The sequence below is a fragment of the Panthera onca genome, chromosome F1 (genome assembly GCF_046562875.1).
Source record: "Panthera onca isolate mPanOnc1 chromosome F1, mPanOnc1 haplotype 2, whole genome shotgun sequence".
Classification (NCBI taxonomy): Eukaryota; Metazoa; Chordata; class Mammalia; order Carnivora; family Felidae; genus Panthera; species Panthera onca.
Genome location: NC_138355.1, coordinates 31,269,376 through 31,293,535, shown reverse-complemented (window position 1 = coordinate 31,293,535; position 24,160 = coordinate 31,269,376). Strand labels below are relative to the sequence as shown.

Below are 24,160 nucleotides of genomic sequence, written 5' to 3'. Positions count from 1 at the left end.
TAGTGTCTCTAGCCCTAGCTAAGTCTCCACCATGCAGTTTGGACACAAAAGGCTGGTGGATAAATGATAGCAAGGACCGGAGCTGAGACCATAGGTGACATACACAACCTGGTGAGTGGGAAAAAGCCTGTCTTTTGGAGCGAGGAAGCCCTGGTGTTGAATTCTAGCTCTCCTACCTCCTTTCCTGTGTGCCCTGACACATGTGATTTTACCTGCTAAGACTACAACTTCTCTATTGTAAGTGGGACACTTACTGTTGGGATTTCTAGGAGCCAGTACAAAAACCGGCTTTTACTCCTGAGTTCTGAACAGACTATGAAATGGCAATTGAATTATTAGCTTAATTACTGATAGGGGCAGCTGGAGATGTGGCTTAAATCTATGGCGAATGGTCTTAGTAAAGCCCTGTCCTAAATCAATGGACACATGAGGAATGCGAACACAACTCCCTCAATACCTGCCCCCCACCCAGGGCGTTAGGATGGAATGATTTCATTTAGATGGGCAATCAGGAAGTCTTACTTTTCAGTCTTCTCTCAATCAGATTGTGAATATTTTGGAAATCAGCTGAAATGAGCATAGACTTGGCTGTATAGAACTACCAGGGCCTTTATTTAGAAAAAAAACAAAAAACCTGTATGTGCCTGCTATAGCCTCATGGGCTGTTCTGCCCCCTAACCAGTAATTCTTTGGGGCCAGGTAGGAGATGGCTTTTTTTTAATGCAGGATGGAGAGATTGTTCCAAGCAAATTCACTATTGCTAAAATGGGTTCCTAGCAATAATGCCATAAATAACAATAATAATAATAATAATAATAATAATAATAAAGTTTTCCTGACCTATATTTTTAGTAGTTTAATCTGCTAGATAGATTTTGGCTGATCTCCTTACTTAAGCACTAAGGAGAAAGCCAGAGAAAAATGGCGCCCATGGGAGTCAGGAAGAGACTTATTTTAACTACTTGGAATAGTTCATAAGATTCCTGAAACCTTTGTACCTCCACCCCTCTTTACTTATTTTTATTACCATCTGTCTATTCTCCTATAATGATTAGCCAGGAAGGCCTGAAAATGGAAAGGACTTGTGCACGTATTTTCAGTGGCAACAAAGAAAACAGCAGTGAGGTGACTGTTCCTGCCAAGTGGGTGAGGAACCCAGGAGGGGAGGGTGGGTTGTAGCAGACTGCAGGCTGCAGCTCAGGAGTCTGTAGAAAGAGGGGAAAAAATGATAAGGGTGGCAGAGTAGAGATGGGGGTGGGGGGCACAGGCAGCAAATCCAGGACAGAGACATTACCCGAGGTTCTGAATAAGCAAAAGACCCATGTACAGGTTTCCTGAATGTAGCTAGACTAAAATTAATGCTTCCAACAGCCAAAAAAAAATTTTTGTTGATGTTTCCTAATTTAAAAATAAGACCAACAGCCCCTTTTAAGCAAGTTATCTTGACATTACTGATATTTTAATTTGGATTCTTGGATCAAGCGGATGGGGTAGTGTGGAAATTAATTCATAAATCTTAGAGAGGACTTATGAGTTGTTTGACAACACTCCTGTATACATCATTTTTCCTTAGATCATTTGCCTGCCGGTATTTCATTCCTAAGAGCAGCAGTTGAGAATGGGAAGCATTCCCCACCCCCACCCCCAGGCTTAGAATCCACCAAAACTTGTGGGATGAACATTTTACCCAAATATAGACCTTTCAGTGATTAAGCTAATTTACTCTTTTCAAACTGTGACATCCTGTTTATAAGAAAGAAGACTTATAAAAAGTCATCTTGAGTATGAACTAACTTTTAAAATCAACATCTTGGTGAACTTATGTGTTAAGTGAGTCACAGCTATTTGGATGAAGACTTTCTGGTTTTGAAAGAGAAAGTACTCGGAAAAAAATGTCATTTTGGTTTCTTTGAAATGGAAACATTTGAAAAATGGAATTCGCTAGAGAGCCTATCGTATAACAAGTTTCCACACACAACTTCTTAAGTCACTTCTGTGAATTTGTAGAACTGCATTCCCCGTGGGCCAACTCTTAACCATCATGAGATGCATTTGGCCTCCACAATCCTTCCCAGAAATGGTATTTTTGAAAATTTTACACAAGGTAAAATTTTTACCATATTTTGAAGGTGATATTATTTACTTTGGAAACTGTGCTTTTCAGATTACTCTTTGTCCCCAAAGAAAGCTGAACTTGTGTCTGTTACTTGCCCAAGAGAAAAATGTTCTTTTTACTCTGACCCTTTGATATTTGACAATGTCATTGTGGGCAACTCATAGTCTAATATATATGTAGTAATGCTTATTTTCGACTTTGTATTTGACTTTCATGCATACTTGCTATTTATCAGCTGTTCTTCCGAATGGACGGATTGAACCTTTGTGAATGGAGTACATCTGTGACCCCTCTAAGCGTCTAATCTCCGTGCTGTTGATACCACAATCCTGATCTCTTGCTCTGCCCTGTTGAACGTTAGATCTCTATGTAAGGATCCATCCTTCACCTGTTGGTACCGCAAGCACTTCAAACCTATCATGTACCAATTTGAATTACTTTTTTTTTTTTAGTCACTATTCCTTCCCCTGTGTTTCCCATTCAGTTACTGTCATCATCTCCCAAAAGAGGAGCTCTGGTCATCCTAGAGCCCTTCCTTGATGATGCTGCCTCTAATACCCTTTCTTTCCATTCCAGCCCTAAGTCAAGCACAATAACCTCTTGGGTAGTTCAGAACAAAAGTTTTTCATGAGACTTTCCTTGTGAACCTGCCTTCTCTGCTGCTGGTTCTTTCTGAGCATAGGGTCAAACATGAATATAAGACTTATCACCTGTAAACTTTACCTCCACCCCATCGTGTTAGGAACAAGTTTTTGCAATCTGACACAATTCGCTTTTTCTACATTCCTCTCTTCTACCCATCTACTCCCCGGCCCCCATCCATATGGAGAGTTAGCTACTAAAAGTCCTTTGAATATGCCGTGTACTTATACACTGAACTTTTCTCTGTTTTGATCTTCATTACTGAAGACCCCCTTTTCTCTTCTTGCCTTTCCCCTTCCAGAAGTAAAAATCATTTCTTCCATGTCCTCTCACAACACTTTTTTATTCTTATTTGCTATCCCTTGATCTACCCCATTATGGGAAATTGTCTATGTGAGGCTTTCTCAGAGTAAATTATGAATTTCTGCAGAGAGAGACCTGTTCTTCTCTCTTGTGAAGAGAAGTAACTGTTTTCAGTGTTGGGGAATTAATAAGTGCCCCATTAATATGTGCTGAGGTAGGGATGTGTTGAAATGTATTCAGATTCTCATAGGTGCAGCTTTTGTACCAAACAGATGGAGAAGCAACAAAGATTAGAGTAAAGCAGAAGAGGTCCTTTGCTAATTTTGTCTTGACAGCTAAGGATTTAAATTTGTGACCTGCATGGGAATTCCTCTAAAAAGTCAGAAAATAACGAACGGCAATATCATCTACAAATTACTATGTGTTCCATATAGACCCACTGAGGCATTGTCTCAGGCATTTGTTATCAATCCATTGTATTGGTGATTTTAGAATAAGAGCCACTTTCTGACCAGGTTGACTTTGTATTGATTGGTAACCATGTATTGATTGGCAGTAATGTAAATACGCTAAGGCAAATGCATACCCCAAAAGGTGTCATTTCTGTCTTCTACATGTTCAGTAGATGTGGAAAGAGAAACCAGTACACATGGAATAATGAACCCCTAGACTAGCTAAACAAAAAAAGAAATCTAGAACAAAGAAAAATCATTATGACCTAGAGATGTAATGAACAGTCTCATTAAGAAGAACGTAGTGACTGAAATATAACACTGGATGCTGGATGTTAACTTACTGGAATTAAAATAAAAACTTAAAAAAAAAACAAAACTTGTGACTCATTCTTGAAAAATAGAAAAGGAGAGGAAAGAATTCCATATGAAGACAGTAACATGGATCAATTGACAAGATTTCTGTTTTGCAAGCCAAAATTCAGTTGGTACTTTTAGCAAATATCCATATTAATTACCTTCATGAATACAAAGTTATTTTGTCCTGCTTTATTTTTCTCACCCAGGTGGATCGGATATCGAATATCTAGACTTCTACAAGCCTGTCGTGTGGTTTTGGATCCTTGTAGGGCTCGCTTACTTTGCTGCTGTCCTGAGCATGATTGGGGACTGGCTCCGAGTGATATCAAAAAAGACAAAGGAAGAGGTAAGAATTAAGAAGTGTGCAAAAACACTCCTATTTAGCTAATTCAGTACAAATTATTTTCATCTTTTTTGACATTTATTGTTTACAATAATGTTACAATTATGTTTGACATAATTGTTTACAATAAATGTTACTTAAAATGTTTAACATTTATGTTTGGTGTATATTTGCTGTATGTTAAAGTATAATTCAGGTAACAAATATTTGCTTAACACCTCTGTGTACTAGATGCTATCAAGGTGCTGAGGCTAATTTATAATGAAAAAAAGATGTAATTTAAAATATTTTCTTCACCATTTTTTTTCCTTTTTCTTTTGTTTTATTTCTTTTTTTTCTTAAGGTCACAAAGTAAATGTTATTCCATAAAGAGAAATACAATAGAAAATGTTTATGTCAAGGGGCGCCTGGATGGCTCAGTTGGTTAAGCATCTGAGACTTCGGCTCAGGTCATGATCTCGCAGTTCGTGGGTTTGAGCCCCACATCAGGCTCTGTGCTGACAGCTCAGAGCCTGGATCCTGCTTTGATTCTCTGTCTCCCTCTCTCTCTCTCTCTCTCTCTGCCCCTCCCCTATTCACACTCTGCCTCTCTCCCAAAAGTAAAATAAACATTTAAACATTTTTTAACAAGAAAATGTTTATGCCAAGATGTCAATAGCATGAAAAAGTGAATGTGTCATGTAATATTGAATTTTTTAACTATATTAAATTTTTCTTCCTTTCTTACGTTGCTATAAATGTGTGCAAGTGCACACATGTATGCACACATATGTACCCAAAGCTGTATGCCTTAAGGTCAGTTTCCCTGCGTACAGATTTCAGGTGTTCAAAAGATACCCTTTTACCTATTTTGTACAACTATACATACAGAAATGAACATTAGAATCTTGACTCATGAAATTTTGGAAAGTTTAAAGTTTAAATCTTGATCTTGAAATTTTATACTTTGGAAATTACATTTTGATTTCATGTTTATAGACCCAGGAGTATTATCAGTTTGAGGGACACAGTAGTGTTTTATTATGATTTCTGTATTTTTAGTTTGTAGATTTTAGCCAACTCTACCACTTTTTTGAGAAAAACAAATCTGTAAAACCTTCAGTTATTATATCCATTATCTTCCTTTAATTACCCCTCCATTTCATTATCTGGTGTTCATATGCTAGGAGACACCTGGTGTCAAAATCTTTAATACAGCAAAGGTGATCCTTTAAACATAAACCCAAGAGAAATAGACTATGCTAGGAAATGATAATATTCATTTCTCTCTACAAATACTTTCTTGAAACTCATCAAGTCATATAATTTGTTACCAGTACCCTAGGTGTCTATAGTAATTAGAAAGACTGTAAGTGATTCAGCACTCCCTTCATGGGTACCATATTTCTCAATTAAAAACTCACATAGTCTGTATGCATTAATTTATATCTTAGCTGCACCATAAAACCAAATATTTTATTATAAACAAATCATGAAGATAATTTGCTTGACATTCTGATTTAAATCATGTGAAATCATTAGAACAGGACCCCAATTGATTCACCTCCATCTTAGACTGTGTGTGTGTGTGTGTGTGTGTGTGTGTGCGCGCGCGCGCGCGCGCACGCGCACGCGCGCGCACAAGACAGAGAGAGAAAGAGAGAATGTGAGGGAGAGAATATTGTAATTGTTTTAACTTTGGTGTACTTTTAAGGATCTTGAGATGCTACAGGAAAAAAGGAAATAGAAGCTAAGAAATGTTTTGGATAACATAGCTAAAAAGAAAATTTCTCAAACCTCTAGCCATAAACAAGATTTTAAATGGATTTTTAAAACACACACAAGTATTTATTTTTTAATTAATTAATTTTTAAAATTTGCGTATAGTTGGCACACAATGTTGCGTTCGTTTCAGGTGTACAACGTAGAGATTCAACATCTCTACACAAGCATAGCTACCGTCTGCCACCATACAACGCTGTTACGAGATCACTGACTATGTTCCCCGTGTGGTACTTTCCATCCCCATGACTTACTCATTCCACAACTGGAAGCCTGTACCTCCCAGTCGCCTTCACCCATTTTGCCCATCCCACCCACCCCCCTTCCCTCTGGCAACCACCAGGTTTTTTTCTTTGTATGTGTTGGTCTGATTCTGACAAGCATTTATTTTGTAAATAAAATAGAATTGAACCGAACATATCTTCTTCAGATAGGAGACGTTTTGTGAAAGACACATACACACATATTATAAAAACACTATATATTATATACACACATGCATATACACATACTAAGATTATTATGGATCACAGTCAAAAAGTGTAAAAGCCACTAAGGCGCATATAGAACAGAGGGAAATTTTATTTTTATTTTATAGCATAGACTATTTGATCAGAGTTTAAAACCTGTATTATTAAAAACCAGGGCTTTGTGTGATAGGACTAGCTGGTACAAAGCATGAATATCCTTTTCCAGAGTAATGAGATAATGATCTGCAGGAGTCCTGCCATCACACAAATGAATGATGAGGGGCTGAACCAACAGACATTTATTTTCTCACGGTCCTGGAGGCTGGAAGTTCATAGTCAACGTGCCAGCAGGCTTGGTTTGTGGTCAGATCTCTCTCTTCAGCCTACAGATGCTGCCTTCTCCCTGTGTCTTTACATGGCCTTTTCTCTGTGCACGTGCATGGAGAGAAAGCTCTGCTGGCTTTTCCTCTTCTTTGTAAGGACATATGTCCTATCAAATCAGCGATGCACACTTATGACCTCATTTAACCTCAATGACCTCCTTAAAGGCCGCATCTCCAAATACAGTCACATGGAGAGTTAGGGCTTCAACATGTCTTTAGAAGACACAGTTTGGGCCATCACACTATCTTTTGAAATAAATTTAAATTTCTACATGAACTGGCTTGTGTAACGTGAAAAACAAGTTCATGTGCCTTCTTATGAGTGATCTTCGTGATTCTCAAACAGAAGTATGAGATGCGTCACCGTGTTTTCGTGCTATTAAACACTGAAACATAGTAAACATTGCTTTTTTCTTACCACAAGTCTCTTAGCTTTCACTTAACCTTTTGAGTAACTTGTGGTTTCTGGTGACTGCATCTGCAGAAAGCTCATGTGAGTCAAGGCCATGAGCAAAAGTTAACTTGAACCCTCCTGGAGCTGCAGCCACAGCTGCTCTGGACAGTGGCGCCAATTAAAATGGAGCCATTGGTTTGAGCAGATGTGTGTTTTCTAATTTATTTAAAATGCAATGTAGAGGGTGGGAGGGAGAGGAGGGTGGTTGATGGGTATTGAGGAGGGCACCTTTTGGGATGAGCACTGGGTGTTGTATGGAAACCAATTTGACAATAAACTTCACATATTGAAAAAAAAATAAAATAAAATAAATTGCTCTAGAAAAAAAAAGAAAGAAAAGAAAAAAATAAATTAAATGCAATGTAGAGAAATGACAAAATTGGGTTACAAATTCAACAGGGGAATGGGACAGACGATTTATAATTTACCTACAGATTACCAGAGCCAAAGTTTTTATAAACGAAAATACTACAAACATTTCTACAGCAATGGAAGAAGGATTATTAGATCATTTTAGTTTTGAAATAACTCACTAGACGGCATAATGGAATAAAACACAACTAAATACAATCTAGTCATCTTAACATAGATGAAATGTGCGTGCTGGGTGACTGTTCACTCTGGATTCCTTACCTTCTGTACCTAAACCATTCCAGATGCTGTAACTTCTACAAACTTCCTACATTCCTAGAAGCAACAAGGTTATGTCTGGCTTTCAGTTTTGATGAATAAAAATGCAAATCTTTATTTTTGACAACTTGAAATTTTCCCTATCAAAAAATGTTAACTAATATAGAATACACAAAATAATACATAGTATTAAATTTCCAAGTGATAATATTAAAAACATTCTTTCCCTGAATGAAAATATTTTGCCTACCAATGTCTCCATTACATATTATTTTTTGTTTTGTTTTGTTTTTGTTTTCTGTATTCTTTTAAAAAAACTTTTTTAATGTTTATTTTTGAGAGACAGAGAGCAGGGGAGAGGCAGAGAGAGAGGGAGACAGAATCTCAAACAGGCTCCACACTGTCAGCACAGAGCCCAATGCAGGGCTCGAACTCACAAACTATGAGATCATGACCTGAGCCAAAACCAGGAGTCGGATGCTCAACCAACTGATCCACCCAGACACCACTGTTTTTTGTATTCTTAAACCATACCATGAGTATCAGTTGAGTATAATTATAGACCTCTACTCGTAAGTGGCCTTATTTCTGTTTTTTTTTTAATGCTAAAGCATATTGTTTCCAATGATGACTAATTTTAATGAAAATATTATGGTCAGGAATTAGAAAAAACGGGTTTTGATGAACATGCTGAAATGAAATGTTAGTATAGCTGATGCACCTGAAATATTTGCAGAAGAAATTAGTTGAGGCAACACTGCATTATTTCAAAATGTCATATATAATTACAGTTGATGTGCATTCCTCAAGGATAATAATAATGACCTCTACAAAAGTGTTCACTTGTTTCATTATCTTTAAAAGTTTAATGGAGAGTAGGCATATGTTCAACGCTAAGAATTGGTATGACCAATGATCTTTTCCTGTGAAGCCGTGTACCCCCTTCTAAAGAAATGATGTTTCCATTTAGAAAATAAAGATTATTTAGGTATTCTGGATAATACAGTAATACCGCTATCTGAGACAGGTGTAATAAAAGTAAGATGTGACAACGAAAGTCACAGGGGAAATTTTAAGCAAGCACAGAATAGCACATCCTTATTATACATAGTTTGCTACACTTCACCTTCCTTGAGTTTGACACGCCTGTGATTTCTGTAGAGTTCTTGTATTGATGTATATGTTCCTGTATCTGGAGTGTTCCTGTCCATAGGTGAGATGAACGCCACCACAGCCCCCACCACAGAACGCCAGTGTTGTCAGACCATGTGGCACCACAGCTGGCTACAGTGAGTGGACAGCCGAGCGTCACTTCTTTACCAATATCATGTGGGTTTTTTTTTTAATTTATTTTGAGAGAGAGAGTGTGGGAGGGACAGAGAGAAAGGGAGGCACAGAATCCCCAGCAGGCTCCGCACTGTCAGCGTGGAGCCCTATGCAGGGCTCGAAGCCATAAAACTGTGAGATCATGACCTGAGTCGAAACCAACAGTCACTTAACCGACTGAGCCACCCAGGTGCCCTGACCAATATCCTGTTGTTGACTCTCTGGAGGTGTTCATGCAAATGGGGACGCTCATCTTAGTAGGTTGGCCTTACATCATAGTAAGAAAACTGCCTTTGGTGGGGAACTGTAGTTCCAGAAGCCTTTAAAGGCTGTGCCCGGAACTTCTTTTGCCCCAGGGACCTGAGAATATTGAGGAAGATGGTTTTTTTCTTGTGCCTAGCTTGTGGCAGCATTTGGTCTTGCCCTAATCTCACTCTGGATGGCAATGCCTCCCTTCTGTGAAACAGCTGGGACTCGGCAGCAGGATTTCTTGTCCTGGATGAGCAATTAAAGAGTATTTGTGGCCTGAGTCCTGGAAGAGTAGCAGCCGACCACTTTCTTGTTATTTTGTTTGGGAGAAGTGCTTTGAATACGAAAGGCTTTATATGCCATTTGAAATAGGTTAGGCTTTATTCTGAAAACCTTGGAGAGCCACTGGAGGATTTTAAGTACGTGGAATGAATGATCTTGTCAACAGTGAGGAAGATGGATCAGAAATGAAGCTGGATGCAGACGATCATTCAGTAACAATGATTGATTGTGAGAATCCAGGTTCTGTAGAATGAAGACTCTACGGTGCCAGCAGGATGGGGACGAAAGCACGGGCTTCAAAACTATTTGGGGGATAGAAGGAATAGAATGTGGTAACCCATTAGCTTTGGGCAGTAAAGAGAAAAAGAGGATGACATGTTTCTGGCTTCCAATGGAATTATGGAACACAGGAAAAGGAGACATTCTGGAGGCAGAATGAAGATGATTTGGACACGCTGTCTTTGAAGGATGTGTTGGATGTCAGGTGGCTAATTCAAGTGTGAACAGTGGTAGAAGGATGGAAGCTGGAGAGATAGTTTGGGGGGTCATCACTACATAAATGACAATGTAAGTTGGGAGTAGGATAAATTCACCTAATAGAGATTTGTAAAGTAAGCCAACAAGAGAGCTAAAAATGGAACCTGGAGTGATACCTTGATTTAAGGTGGGGGAGGGGGGTGGAATACAGACACTGTAAAGGACTGTTTAGCAAATAATATAGTCAAATACATTGATTCACGATAGGATCTGTTGGAAGGACAAAAGAGTTGAGGTTTTGAAGAGAGGATAATTGAAGTGATGGATAAGATTGGCTACAGACAATGGGGGAAGAAAAGGAATCTAAGGAAAGCCTAATGCAATAACATAAAATAAGTAAGTAAAGTAACTAGAATTCCTTATGAGGTTGTGCTCCAGGGGCACCACTCCTGTAAAGAAAAAAAATGTAAATATTGTCTTGGAATGGTGCCATGCACTGGGCATATTCTAAGATAGATCTTTGGGCACATCAAGCACAATTCCCAAGAGCCACATTCAGTGTTTTCTTATGGAGATAGGAGCCCTCGGAGCACAAATAAAAGAAGATTGTGTGTCTCCACTGCTACCTAGGTTGAGCAGTGTTAGCAGCCCTGATCTAGGTACTGCTGGGCATGCACATGTGGTAAGTATGGACCGTGATGGGGTGGGAGGTGAGCTGTGACAGTGAAGATACTGGAGGCATGGAGACCAGTTAGGAGATTATTTAACATCTGATTCATTCCTAAAGCATTCATGATCTCAAGGCTCTGTGCTGGGCATGAAGCCTACGTAAAAACAAGATAAAATAAGAAAGACTTACTAAGTACTATATGATGTGTGCTGCATTAGGTTCTGGGAGTAACTCTTCATCGGTGTTAGTTTGAGGCTGGTATCCTTATTGGGAAGATTCCATAGGTGGTGTATTTCCTAGTTGATATTTATAATTTTGCTTTTACTTTTGTTCTAGAGGTGGAGAGAGGAGTTTTGACTAAGAAGGTACTTAGTCTCTGATTAGTTTCTAAAAGAGTCTGCCTTTACTTTTTTTTCCTTTCTCTTCCCCCATCCCACCTTTCCAACCTTCCTTTCTTTAACCTTCACACAACATATCAGACTTTGTAGTTGTTGCTTTGATTTCCAACATTGGGGAGAGGGGCATTTTTTCTGGTCTATTTTTATTCTATTTTATTTGTTCCCTGTTGAGATACTAAAATAATCATAAATGAAGCTGGACTATGGATACGATATACAGTAATCATAGACATCGCAGGTTTAGATTTCAATGCATATAACTTTGGTTAAAGGGGAAGAATAAAATAAAACAGAGGCAGGCAGTACCACAAAGTGTTATTTAAGATACGCAGATGGGGCACCTGGGTGGCTCAGTCAGTTGAACATCCAACTCTTGATCCCAGGTTGTGGGATCAAGTCCCAGGTCAGGCTCCATGCTGATGGTGGAGTCTGCTTAATATTCTCCCTCACTCACTCTCTCTCTCTCCCCCCTTCTCTCCCTTCCTATGCCCATCTCACCTGCTTGTGCTCTCTCTCTCTCTAAAATAAAAAAGTAAATAAAATAAAATAAAATAAAATAAAATAAAATAAAATAAGGCAGATATAAGGGCCCTACTTTTCTATCCCATGGGGAGGGAGGCGCCGCTCACTGTACTATGGGGAAGAGCTCAGAACAATCAGACTTTGGGGCGCCTGGGTGGCTCAGTCGGTTAAGCGTCCGACTTCAGCTCAGGTCACGATCTCGCGGTCCGTGAGTTCGAGTCCCGCATCGGGCTCTGGGCTGATGGCTCAGAGCTTGGAGCCTGCTTCCGACTCTGTGTCTCCCTCTCTCTCTGCCCCTCCCCCGTTCATGCTCTGTCTCTCTCTGTCTCAAAAGTAAATAAACGTTAAAAAAAAAATTAAAAAAAAAAAAAAGAACAATCAGACTTTGAGGTCACGTGGTGAACTCTGCCTGGTTGTGCTAAGGAGACGGGTCCTTCTCATTCCAGGTCCAGCCACCTACTTAGTAAATAGGAATTTGGAAAGTAGAATAAAAATAAATAAAAGAACAAATAACAATGTAAAACTTAAATTATGTTTTGAGGTAACAGTAACTTTTTTATACCAGTACATCTCTAATTTCTAAATGAATTTTATGGACAGCCATTTCTGTAGAACCAAGACCCCAAGTTATGTCTCTGTATCATCTCAGGATTATACTGCATACCATGAACCTTAGTGGGTACAACGTTAGGAAGTCCTTACCAGTCAAATCATATGCTGAAAACAAAATAAGATTTGAGAGTAGTAAAAATGGAAATACTTTTCTTCTACAATATACTTTATTTCTTTTTCAATATTAAATGAGATAATGATGCAGAGTGCTCAGCTGTCTAATAATTACTATGAAGGAAACTGAAGCACATGCGGTAAGATTACTTGCTTAAGGTTATAAAGTAGTCAGTGGTAGAATAAGTAATCAACCCAGATGGTGTAACTCCGTGGCCCAACCTTTCTGCCTCGCTGCCTCCTGAGGGCCAAAAAAAGTTAGTTGTGTGTTACCGTTATCGTTCTTTTTCTCTTCTTCTCATGTGATATGTAGGTGATATCAACACATTACAAATAAGTACCCAAATCTGACCCATCTTCTACTGTGTATCTACAGAGAAGGGCTTTGTGAATTTAGTTTGGTCACTGGTTGTGTTATGGGTCAGGTCAGTGATCTCTTGAAAACTAAAGTTTTAACTAAAGTTTTAACATTTTTTTAAATGAATGGAAATGATTTGTATGATTTCTGAAAAATGCATGGGCTCTGAAGCCCTTAGAAGAGATTTAATACATTTTACCTATTTGCTAGCTTTGCAAACCCCACCAAAATACCTAAGCTCTCTGAGTCTCCGTTTTCTTATAAAGTAAGATTTAACCTCCTTTGTGAGGCTGCTTTATAAAGACTCAGTGGGTAGAGTGGAGGGTGTGGCTAAATGCTTACTAGATTAAGCATTACTAGATGCTTACTAGATCCTTGTTCTTTTCCTCATGGGTTTGTGAAGAAATTAGCATCAAATTATTTTCACAAATCAAATAATTGTATAAAGTTCTAATACTATCAATACTAACCATCAGTTCAATATATATCATTATAGGGGCGCCTGGGTGGCTCAGTCGGTTGGGCATCCGACATCAGCTCAGGTCATGATCTCGCGGTCCGTGAGTTCGAGCCCCGAGTCAGGCTCTGGGCTGATGGCTCAGAGCCTGGAGCCTGCTTCCGATTCTGTGTCTTCCTCTCTCTCTGCCCCTCCCCCGTTCATGCTCTGTCTCTCTCTGTCTCAAAAATAAATAAACATTAAAAAAAAAATTAAAAAATATATATATCATTATGTATTATTCTAAAATGCTGTGAGTGCTTATATGTCTAAGTGTCTCTCATCTGGTTGAAATAAAAAGTAAACATAAAAGAAGAGGTAAACAAGAAACCATTATGGGTATACATATTGCTAGAATTTAAACACAAACCCTGAGTCCATTTGAAAAGTCTAGGAAAAAGTAGGTGCAAGAATTTCAAGTATGTTGGGTGTTCTCCGGACTTGAAAACTAGGTTCTGCACTAAGTGTTCTTTAAATCTACCCACATTACTATTATCTTAATTCTTTTCTTGAATTAAAGCTGTAGATTTTCTGGTGTTCTGACGTGTGGTCTGAGGAAGAATCCATTTGTAGTTTTCCTTTTATTAAACCGAGAAAGAGTAGTTCAATTGTTACTTAAAAAAAAACATGCAGGAATATTCCTTTCTTTTTTTTTCCTCCTTTAGATTGAACCTTTACTATTTATAAATTGCACCTTCTTTTTGCTTCAGGTATTTCACAGAATGTCACCCAGTAATGGAAATTCAGAGTAATTTTTTTCTATTCATTTGTACATAATAGGAAAATAACTTAATAGTTTTTGCCTCAAAGCACTTTATAGGTAATTTTATTTTCTTTAGCTAGAGAGCATATTATGGGGATTTAATGCATCAAGATATAATGTTATCTGTCTCTTTTGACTGTTTTGATTCTGCCATCTGTTCTGAGAATTTGTGTTAGGAAAAGTGGTCACCATGAACTTTGCTTTCAAAATTGTTTTTGGACTTTCTTCATCAAACCAAAGCATTGTGCTTGCCTGTATTCAGAGCTAAAATCAATCAAATCCTGCAAAACATCAAACTTGTGTTTGCTAAGAACACAAGTAAGTGTGTTTTCAAAGATGGATCAACAAAATAAATTTGTTTTTAGTTCCTTTTCATAGATGGCTCTTCCTAAAAGAATATTTGTTTGTAGTTGGTTGGAGCTGAGTAGGGGGCCCACTTTGAAGTTTAATCAGGGATTATTTGATCATCTTTTGCAACAAAGTATGGTGATTTGTTTCGCATTCAGTGGATGACACCCTCATTGTAGAAAAGGAATTTAGTTCTTCCTGCCTAAACTTGATATGAACCAAAAGAATGGCTTCCAATTAATCATGGTGTGTGTGTGTGTGTGTGTGTGTGTGTGTGTGTACCTCCCCCGCTCGCTCGTTCTCTGTCTCTCAAAAAAAAAAGAATAAACATTAAAAAAAATTTTTTAAAGAACTGATATGAGCAGAACAGGAAGATTTCATTGCACCCATGAGCCCTTCAAAAGCTTACTTGCCTCTGGCACAATGACTATAGGAGATCATAGTGCAGGTGTCAGCCTGGGTCCCTGAGTAACCACAGTGAACAGAGCCCGCTGCTGACATGTTGTGAGTGATTAGCGTGAGTGAGAGATTAAATTTGGTTGCTTTAGGCTGCTAAATTTAAGGGATTGTTTATTAGAGATTATAACCTCCTCTATTTTGACTAATCTGGTAAAATCATAAACATTGCTCTCATTCAAGGAAAGAGTGAGAATAATAATAATAGTAATTGAGGGGATTAAAATTTTATGTCCCATGCACATATTTGGGGAATTTTATATTAGCTTCCAAATCTCTGATGGGCTTACATATATTCTCTGAATTGATAATATTTAAGATATTATGTTACCTGCTTTTGTACTATTTAAGATTCACTAATAGTTTTATTAAAACAGAAGCATCAAGGTAAGAGTTGAAGCAACCTACTCTTTAAGGAAACTTTAGATGGACTTCAAATTGATGGAGACCAGATACTCCTATTTCTGTAAAAAAGCAGTCACTGCTTTCATTCAGGATTATATATTCATTCAAGATCAGGTCCAATAATATTGAATCTATTCTATATGTAAACTTCCCAGAAGAAAGAATCTTTTTTATGAAACTGATGTTGAGTTTCATAAAACCAATGCCTAACACCAAAGTGATCACAGATATAAAAGAGCAAATATCCTTACATTATTTTTGAAATTTATTAGGTTGAACTGTATAAAATTGTTGACATTCAATTACTTTTGAACTTAAGAATCACAGTTCCATATGGTTCAGCCTAATGTTCTAAAGACCCGTATTTACAAAGCAATCTCTTGGTGTACCTGGGTGGCTCAGTCACTTAAGCACCTGACTTCGGCTCAGGTCATGATCTTGCCGCTCGTGAGCTCAAGCCCCACATTGGGCTCTGTGCTGAAAGCTCAGAGCCTGGAGCCTGCTTCCAGTTCTGTGTCTCCCTCTCTCTCTCTGCCCCTGTCCCACTCATGCTCTGTCTCTCTCTCAAAAATAAATAAACGTTACAAAGCAATCTCTACAAATATTATAGTTTTCATATTATAAGCTATACATTGGCTTGTGACCTACACTCTTAGCAAAATCATACTTGGCTGGACATATCTTTATTCAGTACTTGGCTAAACCTTTCAAAAATCCATTGGATTATACACAAACTGTAGACTGATTATCTCAACTTGAAGAAGACCCATTGGTTATACTTGAATGTTCTACACGTCTACCCTTGTTACACTTGTCAATTGTCACTCTAGCCTATAGTTCTGGGTTTCCCTTTTCTTTTCTCACCTGGCCACGTCATAACTGCTGAAGCTCTCTCTGGGGCCACTTCACTCCAATGATGGATATAGATCCTCACTTTATTCCTCTTAATACAGCTAATATGAGGCTGAGAAAATCTATAACTTTGCGGGAGGTTTGGAGATCGCCTAAAGGAATTATAGACCAGAAGTGGAAAACTTGGTGCTAGGTAATCAAAGCATATTGCTCCTAGAGACCACTGGTCGTCATCCTCAAATGTCCCACCTCGGCCATTTCACTCCTCAACCTCTGGCTTCGTGGCATATTGTAGTGGTCTGCTTATCACTCTAGATGAGTTTATTCTGTTGGATATTCCCTCTCCTGAGTGCAGGAACCAAACAAGCACAAAACCAATAGATATGATAGTAATATAATATATTCAATATATAAAAATGCACAATATATGCAAATATGCCTTGCTCCAAAAGGAGATATCCATTTAAATTATTTAACATGACATTGGATTGGTCCAAAGCATCTCCATTTGGGGCACCTGGGTGGCTCAGTCAGGTCAGCATCTGACTCCTCATTTTGGCTCGGGTCACGATCTCATGGTTGTGAGGTCAGGCTTGTCACTGGACATGGAGCCTGTTTAAGATTCATTCTCTCCCTCTCACTTTCCTCCTCCCCAACTTGTGCTTGAGCCCCTCCCCCCCCAAGAAAGAAAGAAAGAAAGAAAGAAAGAAGGAAAGAAAGAAAAAGAAAGAAAGAAACTCCATTTGGATTGCTTCTTCAGGTGAGGTTGTTCTAAGAACTGGGGATAGGTATTTGATTACATGTGTCTGTGATAAAACAAACAAAACACCCAAACAAACATGCTCACCAAAGTAGTTACTTTCATAATGTGGTGGATCCAACTGCAAGGGTAAATTCCAGCTCCAGAATATCAGGCTGCTTATGATCCCTGAAATGTCTGTGTTTTCATCAAAAGAAAGAGAGAAAGAAAGAAAGAAAAAGAAAGAAGGAGGGAGGAAACAAAAGCTTCTTACATCTTGTAGCTGTTTATTCCTGCTACACATAGTTATTCATAACTGCTCTGGTTTTACTGGTTTCATAATTTCTTATGCCAATAAGCATTTAGTTATCTTTTGAGGAAAATCTTATACAAAGGAATTTATTTTCAAAACTAAAAGCTATGTATATAAATATGGTGATATTCTTCATGGAATTTGTCACAAATGCCAAGGCTTGTAATGTGTCAGTGGTCCCTTCAGTTCCTTGGTGCCTATTTGTGAGAAGCTACGATATTTATTTTAGTGAGGGTATTTTTATGCTGTCTGATGCCATATACAAATAAAAGTCTTTGCACCTTACCAATCCCTCCATCAGGAACACTCTTCACTTTTTTCCAGAATTATCAGGCTCACTTACTAATATTTTCAAGTCTTTAAAAAAAAGAAAACAACTTCAGGGCTTAATCATGAAAACAATTTTCCATTCCTAAAACAACTTTAGGGGAGAAAAATCTTCCTTATTAAAATAACCTAATCTGGGGCACCCAGGTGGCTCAATTGGTTAAGCGTCTGACTCTTAATGCCGGCTCACATCATGATCTCACGATTTGTGGGATCTATCCCCCCGTTGGCCTCTACACTGACAGCACGGAGCCTGCTTGGGATTCTGACTCTCCTTCTCTCTCTACCCCTCACCCCCACTCTCAAAATAAATAAATAAATTTAAATAAAATAAAAAATCAAAATTGCAAATGTTAATAACTTTTTACTTCTTTAAAACACTCCCCTGCAATACTACCCCTCCATTCAGCATCTTTCCTGTACTATTACGTATTAAAGAGAAAACAGTATTACAGGAATGCTTGATAGTTTAATTTAACTAAGAATTTGTTCAATGACTTTTTTTAATCTTTGGCTTTAGTAGTCTTTCTGCTTTTAGACATCAAAAGTGCTACTGCAGTAATCTGTGTTTGGGAGAGAACATTCATTTTTTTATCACATACCATTTTGTCAAGGAGGCCTATGCCTTGACCATCCTAGTGAAAGCTGAAATTCCTCTACCCCTAGCACTCTTGATTCTCCTTACCCCACTCTATTTTTTCATTATAATTACCAACATCTAGCATTCTATGTGATGTACTCATTTATTAGATTTCATTGTTTATTTCCTGATTCTTATCCTAGAAGGTTTTGTTCTTAAGAGAAGGAACTTGTGTTACTTTACTTCATCAGAATCAGGTAAAACAGTCCTTGGCATATAGTAGACACTCAATAAATGCTTGTTGAGTTCAATGAATGAAAATTATAGAGATAAATCAAGGGTTCAGATTCTAGAGGAAGGGGTAGAATTCAAAATCCAGAAAAATATGGAGAAATCTAAAATAACTCAAGGAGTTTCTTTTTCATGCTTACTTTCAGCATGAGCATATCTTGTACTTCCTCAGTTATTTCACTCTGTCAAATCATATTTTAATTTAGTTCATTTCTTAAATTTTCGGTAGAACCAAGGTATTCTTACTTTGGTGGTTCTTGTTCATTTTATCATTGCTTGTAGATACAAATAAGATATAATTAATACTTAAGGGGTGGTTAATTTCATAATTAAATAGCTTGACATATAAGCTACTTAGAAGTTTCAATGGGCTAAAACTATTCATATTTCAGTAAAAAAAAACTTGAACAATTACTGTAAGATGCAGTATGAAGTTTGATACTATCAAGCTAGAAGCTAGTTCAAAAGTTAGTCTCTATCTGCCAACAAATGTCAGGAAAATTTCATTTTTATTCCTGATGTGATGGTTTTATGACAGGAAGCTTCTTGGCAATTTTAATACCTTTATGATTGTGTGTTTTGTTTTATTTTTTTAATGTTGTTTTAAGTTTGTTTATTTGAGAGAGACAGAGACAGCACGAGCGGGGAAGGCACAGAGAGAGGGGGAGAGAGAATCCCAAGCAGGTGCCATGTTGCGAGCGCAGAGCCTGATGCAGGGCTCTCACTCACAAAACCGTGAGATCGTGCTGAGCCAAAACCAAGAGTTGGCCGCTTAACCAGCTGAGCCACCCAGGTGCCCCTGTTTTGTTTTATTCTAAAATAATTGATCCTTATTATTTTCTGCTGCTCTCTTAAAGAGTACCTTCCACTCCCATCCCCACCCCATATGAAATATTGCTTACAGGCAGTTGATTTTATTTTAAGCACCAGGAATTTTTCCAGAAGACTTGAATATTTTTATCTTTTCTATGCCATGTAAAATTGCAAACTTGCCGATTTGAAGGTCATTTATTTTATTTGAAAAGTGAAATACGTGCATAAGTGAAGAAAAATGCAGGCAGGAAAGGGGATTTGTGCCCAACGGACCTAGAGGACAATACACATAATAAGAGTACTGGATAAAGTGAAGAGGGTACTTAGAGAAATTGTTTTCTTAACATGAAAGTAATTTAATATGGAGTTCTAAAAGACGAATCTCTGTGTTTTCCAAGATCTCCAAGTGGAAAATATAGTTACCTCTAATGCATCATGCGAAATAATCTACTGTCTGTTTTTTTTTTAATTAGAAAACTTCTGAAAATCCTGGCTTCAAAATAGTTGTTAATTTCAAATAGCACAGGTTTTCTTCTCACATTGGAACTAACAGGAATATTCTTGATTGGAAATGGTGTGTCTGAGATTCTATTTCATCTGCTTGGGAATTCTGGATGAGCAGCTTGGGGAAAGAAGTAGTACCACTTCCTCTCCCCTCAATAATTTTACACACTAGGGGGCGCCTGGGTAGCTCAGTCAGTCAAGCATCCAACTCTTCATCTCAGATCAGGTCTTGATCTAAGAGTCATGAGTTCAAACCCCACAATGGGCTCCATGCTGGGCATGGATCCTACTTTTAAAAAAGTAGAAAGGAAGAAAAAAAGAAAAAAAATTGCACACTAAAAGATCCTCAGAACCCTGATACCATTTCTGGCACTGACATGCTAAATTATATATTTTATATTTGTGCCTCATGAATGACTACATGGAAAATAAAATATTTATAGTTTTTATAATTTGAGAGAGAAACATTTGGAAATGCCTGCTTGACTGGAGGAAAAGTGTTCCTGGCTTTGAGATGACATATAGCTTTTAAAAAAAAAAAAACTTTTTTTTAATGTTTATTTATTGAGAGAGAGAGACAGAGTGTGAGTGGGGGAGGAGCAGAGAGAGAGAGGGAGACACAGAATCCGAAGCAGGCTCCAGGCTCTGAGTTGTCAGCACAGAGCCTGACTGCAGGGCTCGAACTCATGAACCACGAGATCATGACCTGAGCCGAAGTCGGATGCTTAACCAACTGAGCCCCCCAGGCGCCCCACGGTGTCATGTAGTTTAAAGCCTATCTAAATACGAAAGTCTAACCAGACTAAATAAGTTTGTCCACCTAATGTGCAGCACGCCATAAAGACTGGCACCGAGCGTTTGCAGTGAAGAAAGATAAACTTTTCATTGGTGTCGCACAACCCAGGAGACAGGGAGCTAATGCTCAAAAGTCCTAAACTCCCTGATGGCTTGCATGTGAGGATTTTTAAGGGCAAAACTTGGGGCAGGGGTCTTCTGAGAAGATGGATGCCATCAATTGGAGGCCCAGGAGGTCATGCTCACAGGTGTTCTGGTGTCACTATGCCTGGTCTCCCGGAGGTCCTTCCCAAGAGACTTGGAACCAAAAAGTATATTCTTTATGTTAGAGATTTCGTCAGGTGCATTTGGTGACTATATGTTAATGGTAGTGCTAATTAACTACTTATAAGCTAGTTCATTCTGCCTTGTTCCTTGGCCAATGCAGCCATGCCTGGAGTGATATGACCTCTAGAGGTCATTCTTTCTTCTGAAGTGACGAGATGGATGCTGGCTTCAAAAATGCTTTACGCACTTTTATATCCAAGATAGAAAAGGTTGTGTTATCCTGCATTTGACCACTGGGAAGCTCATGTACTTCGTGCAGTCTTTTCGTTGCAGCGCGAGTGATGCCATCATTAACGGGTTTTTTGTAGGATGCTCAATGAAAAGGGGCAAGGTAGAGGATTCTTATATAAATAGGCAGATTCCATCTTAAAAATAGTCCCCCCAATTTTACAAATGTTGGAAGCTACAGAATTATTATAAATGATGGTTATTATTCAATAGTCACATGGCAAAGCTGCATCTTATGAAATACCTCCTTAAAATAGAGGAAGTGTAGAAATATAAATTTGAAGCGGCCTCTGGAACCCCTAGCTTGCCAAATAAATCCTTGCTTCTTATGAACCAAAGTGTAGGCTCTGTAAGTTGAAAGCACATGACTCAAAAGTGTTTCAAAACTTCTGGGGAAATGTCAAAGTTCTGGAATTTAATATTGACGAATATTCTGTGTTTGACCTATTTCTCCTGTTGTTGATTTGTGGGTCTTTGCATGAGTCTTAATTTCACTGCCAACTGAGCCAGAAACAACCTTAGGTGTGTATGTCTATGTCATCACTTCTTTGACCCTGCTTACTCTTACAGATACTTCGCATTTGCCCACTTTTGACATCCATGGGTGGCATGATATTCTTGCATTTACTCAAGCTCTCAAGTAGTGGGCATTTTGTCTCACAACGCAGCCATATGTATGGCTTGTCCCCTGGTGGACAATATGACAATTTGAAGAGATTTTTTTTAAATTTTAAGATGTTTATTTATTTGAGAGAGAGAGACAGAGCACAAGGAGGAGAGGGAGACACAGAATCTGAAGCAGGCTCCAGGCTCTGAGCTGTCAGCATAGAGCCCAACGTGGGGCTCGAACCCACAAATCGCGAGATCACGACCTGAGCTGAAGTCGGTCGCCCAACCGACTGAGCCACCCAGACGCCCCGAAGAGATTTTTTTAAACTAAAGGAAAATGAATTGGTTACTTCCCTCTTCTCTTTTCCTGGAAGTTCCCATCCTCCATTATTTAAAATGCACAGGCAACCAACTTTACATCTGAAGGAAAGGAAGATAAAGAAGCTAGTGAGAGGGGGACTTGGGAGTAGTTTAAACCTTCAACAGCTTTGTTATGATCCCGCAAGACATTAAAATCAGACCCAGGCAAAAAGTTCCACCACCACCAACCCCACCTCCCCCTCCACCCCCACCTCTCCACCCCTCCAACCACCCCTACCTTCCCTGAGTATTTAATGTGAGTGGGAATGAAGCAAGGTTTCCTTAGTCAATATCAACTCTAATGCTGGCAAGGTGCCTGGAGAGGCATTTGGGTTTGTCATTGCTTTTCCCCTTCCTTTTCTCACCTTCTTGAATATTCCTTGCCTTTTTAGTGCTTGATGTAATACAGGCTTCATAAAATAACCAGACCAAGGTATAAGAGAGACGCATTATAACACAACTCTCTATTAAATGGATACAGTGGGTCAAATCGTGTTCTCTAAAGCATAAGGTGATATCCTAAACGTTGTAGATGAAAGTCAGCCTGCCCAAGATTAGCAGTGGAAAAGAACAGGTTCTTGGTAGAGTTCCTTAACTTTTTGTGGAGTCTGAGTAGACGCTTTGGAAGGCCCCGACTGCCACCAGCAATCATGCTGGTGACCACAGACTCTTTAGAACGTTCATTTAAGGGATATTAAATGACAGCTTTGTGACTTTCCTTTCACACTGGATCCTTCCTATGTTTTATTCTTGCGTTCAGTGGTGTTGTTTTTCCCTAAATTCTAAATCCATAAGCCATCAGTGGGTACACCCAGGGAGACAAGTGTGCAGCACTACTGATCTGTATGCACAGTACTCCGGGTAAGCCCCTGCACCTTCTGGGGTGAGAGACGAGCTGTGCCTGTCACAATATTTCCATCACTCCTTTTATTTTCTGTCTTTTCCTCCTGCTTCTTTTTTGTATATGTTTTTTAAATTTTTTTAATGTTTATTTTTGAGACAGAGAGCAAGAGAGAGAGAGTGAGTCAGGGAGGGCAGAGAGAGAGGGAGACACAGAATCCAAAGCAGGCTCCAGGCTCTGAACCGTCAGCACAGAGCCTGACGCGGAGCTCGAACTCATGAGCTGCGAGATCATGATCTGAGCCGAAGTTGGACGCTCAACCAACTGAGCCACCCAGGCGCCCCATTTTTCCTCCTGTTTCTTAAGGAACAGCTTTACAGTTTGGCCACATTAACTGAAACACAGTGTCATACTTTTAAGACAGCATGTCCTGCACAGCAAACACATTTCTGTAGAGCTGATTTGGCAATGCTAGATCGGGTTTGGGAAAGGCAGCTGTGAACACTTGCTTCGTGTGCAGAGAACGCTGCATTATTAGACCCTCTCTGCTCCTTTACTTGTTAGAGAATGAAGGAAGAATTCTAGTTTTGCACAGTTTTCCAAAACTACATGACCACCTTTATTTTTTTATCCTAAATGTTTGTTTTACACATTCATTTAAGAATAAAAGCATGATTCTTGGGGCATCTGGTGGCTCAGTCAGTTGAGCGTCTGACTCTTGATTTTGACTCAGGTCAGGATCCCCGGGTTGTGGGATCGAGCCCCATATGCCAGGCTCCGAGGTGAGCATCGAGACTGCTTGAGATTCTATCTTTCGCCCTCTGCCCCCTCCCGACTCATGCGTGCTCTCTCTTTCTCTCTCTCTCTCTCGGTGTCTAAAATTTTTTAAAAAAGAATAAAAGCATGATTCTTTGTAATCCAGTTTAAAGATGGCAATGAAAGGAAATTCTATGGACCAGACTATACGATAGAAATGTGTGCAAAGCACAAATGCAAGCCACATATGTAACTTGAAATTTTCTAACAAGCTCACTAAAAAAAAATTTTTTAAGATGAAATTTTTTTCTTAATTTTTTTTCATGTTTATTTATTTTGAGAGAGAGCACAGGGGAGAGGCAGAGAGAGAGGGAGAGGGAGAATCCCAAGCAGGCTCTGCGCTGACAGATGTGAGGCTCAAACTCAAGCATCATG

The 24,160-nt window shown here is 38.8% G+C and overlaps 1 protein-coding gene across 3 annotated transcripts in view; it reads left to right on the top strand.

Moving 5' to 3' along the window:
• The window catches only part of KCNK2 (potassium two pore domain channel subfamily K member 2), a 194,184-nt gene that overhangs the window by 149,961 nt on the left and 20,063 nt on the right, over window positions 1-24,160 (top strand). For all 3 annotated transcript variants that reach the window (XM_060643824.3, XM_060643825.3, XM_060643823.3), the window contains exon 6: window positions 4,080-4,219. In XM_060643824.3, coding sequence (XP_060499807.1) covers window positions 4,080-4,219 — 140 coding nt within the window. The remainder of the gene's footprint in view (window positions 1-4,079; window positions 4,220-24,160) is intronic.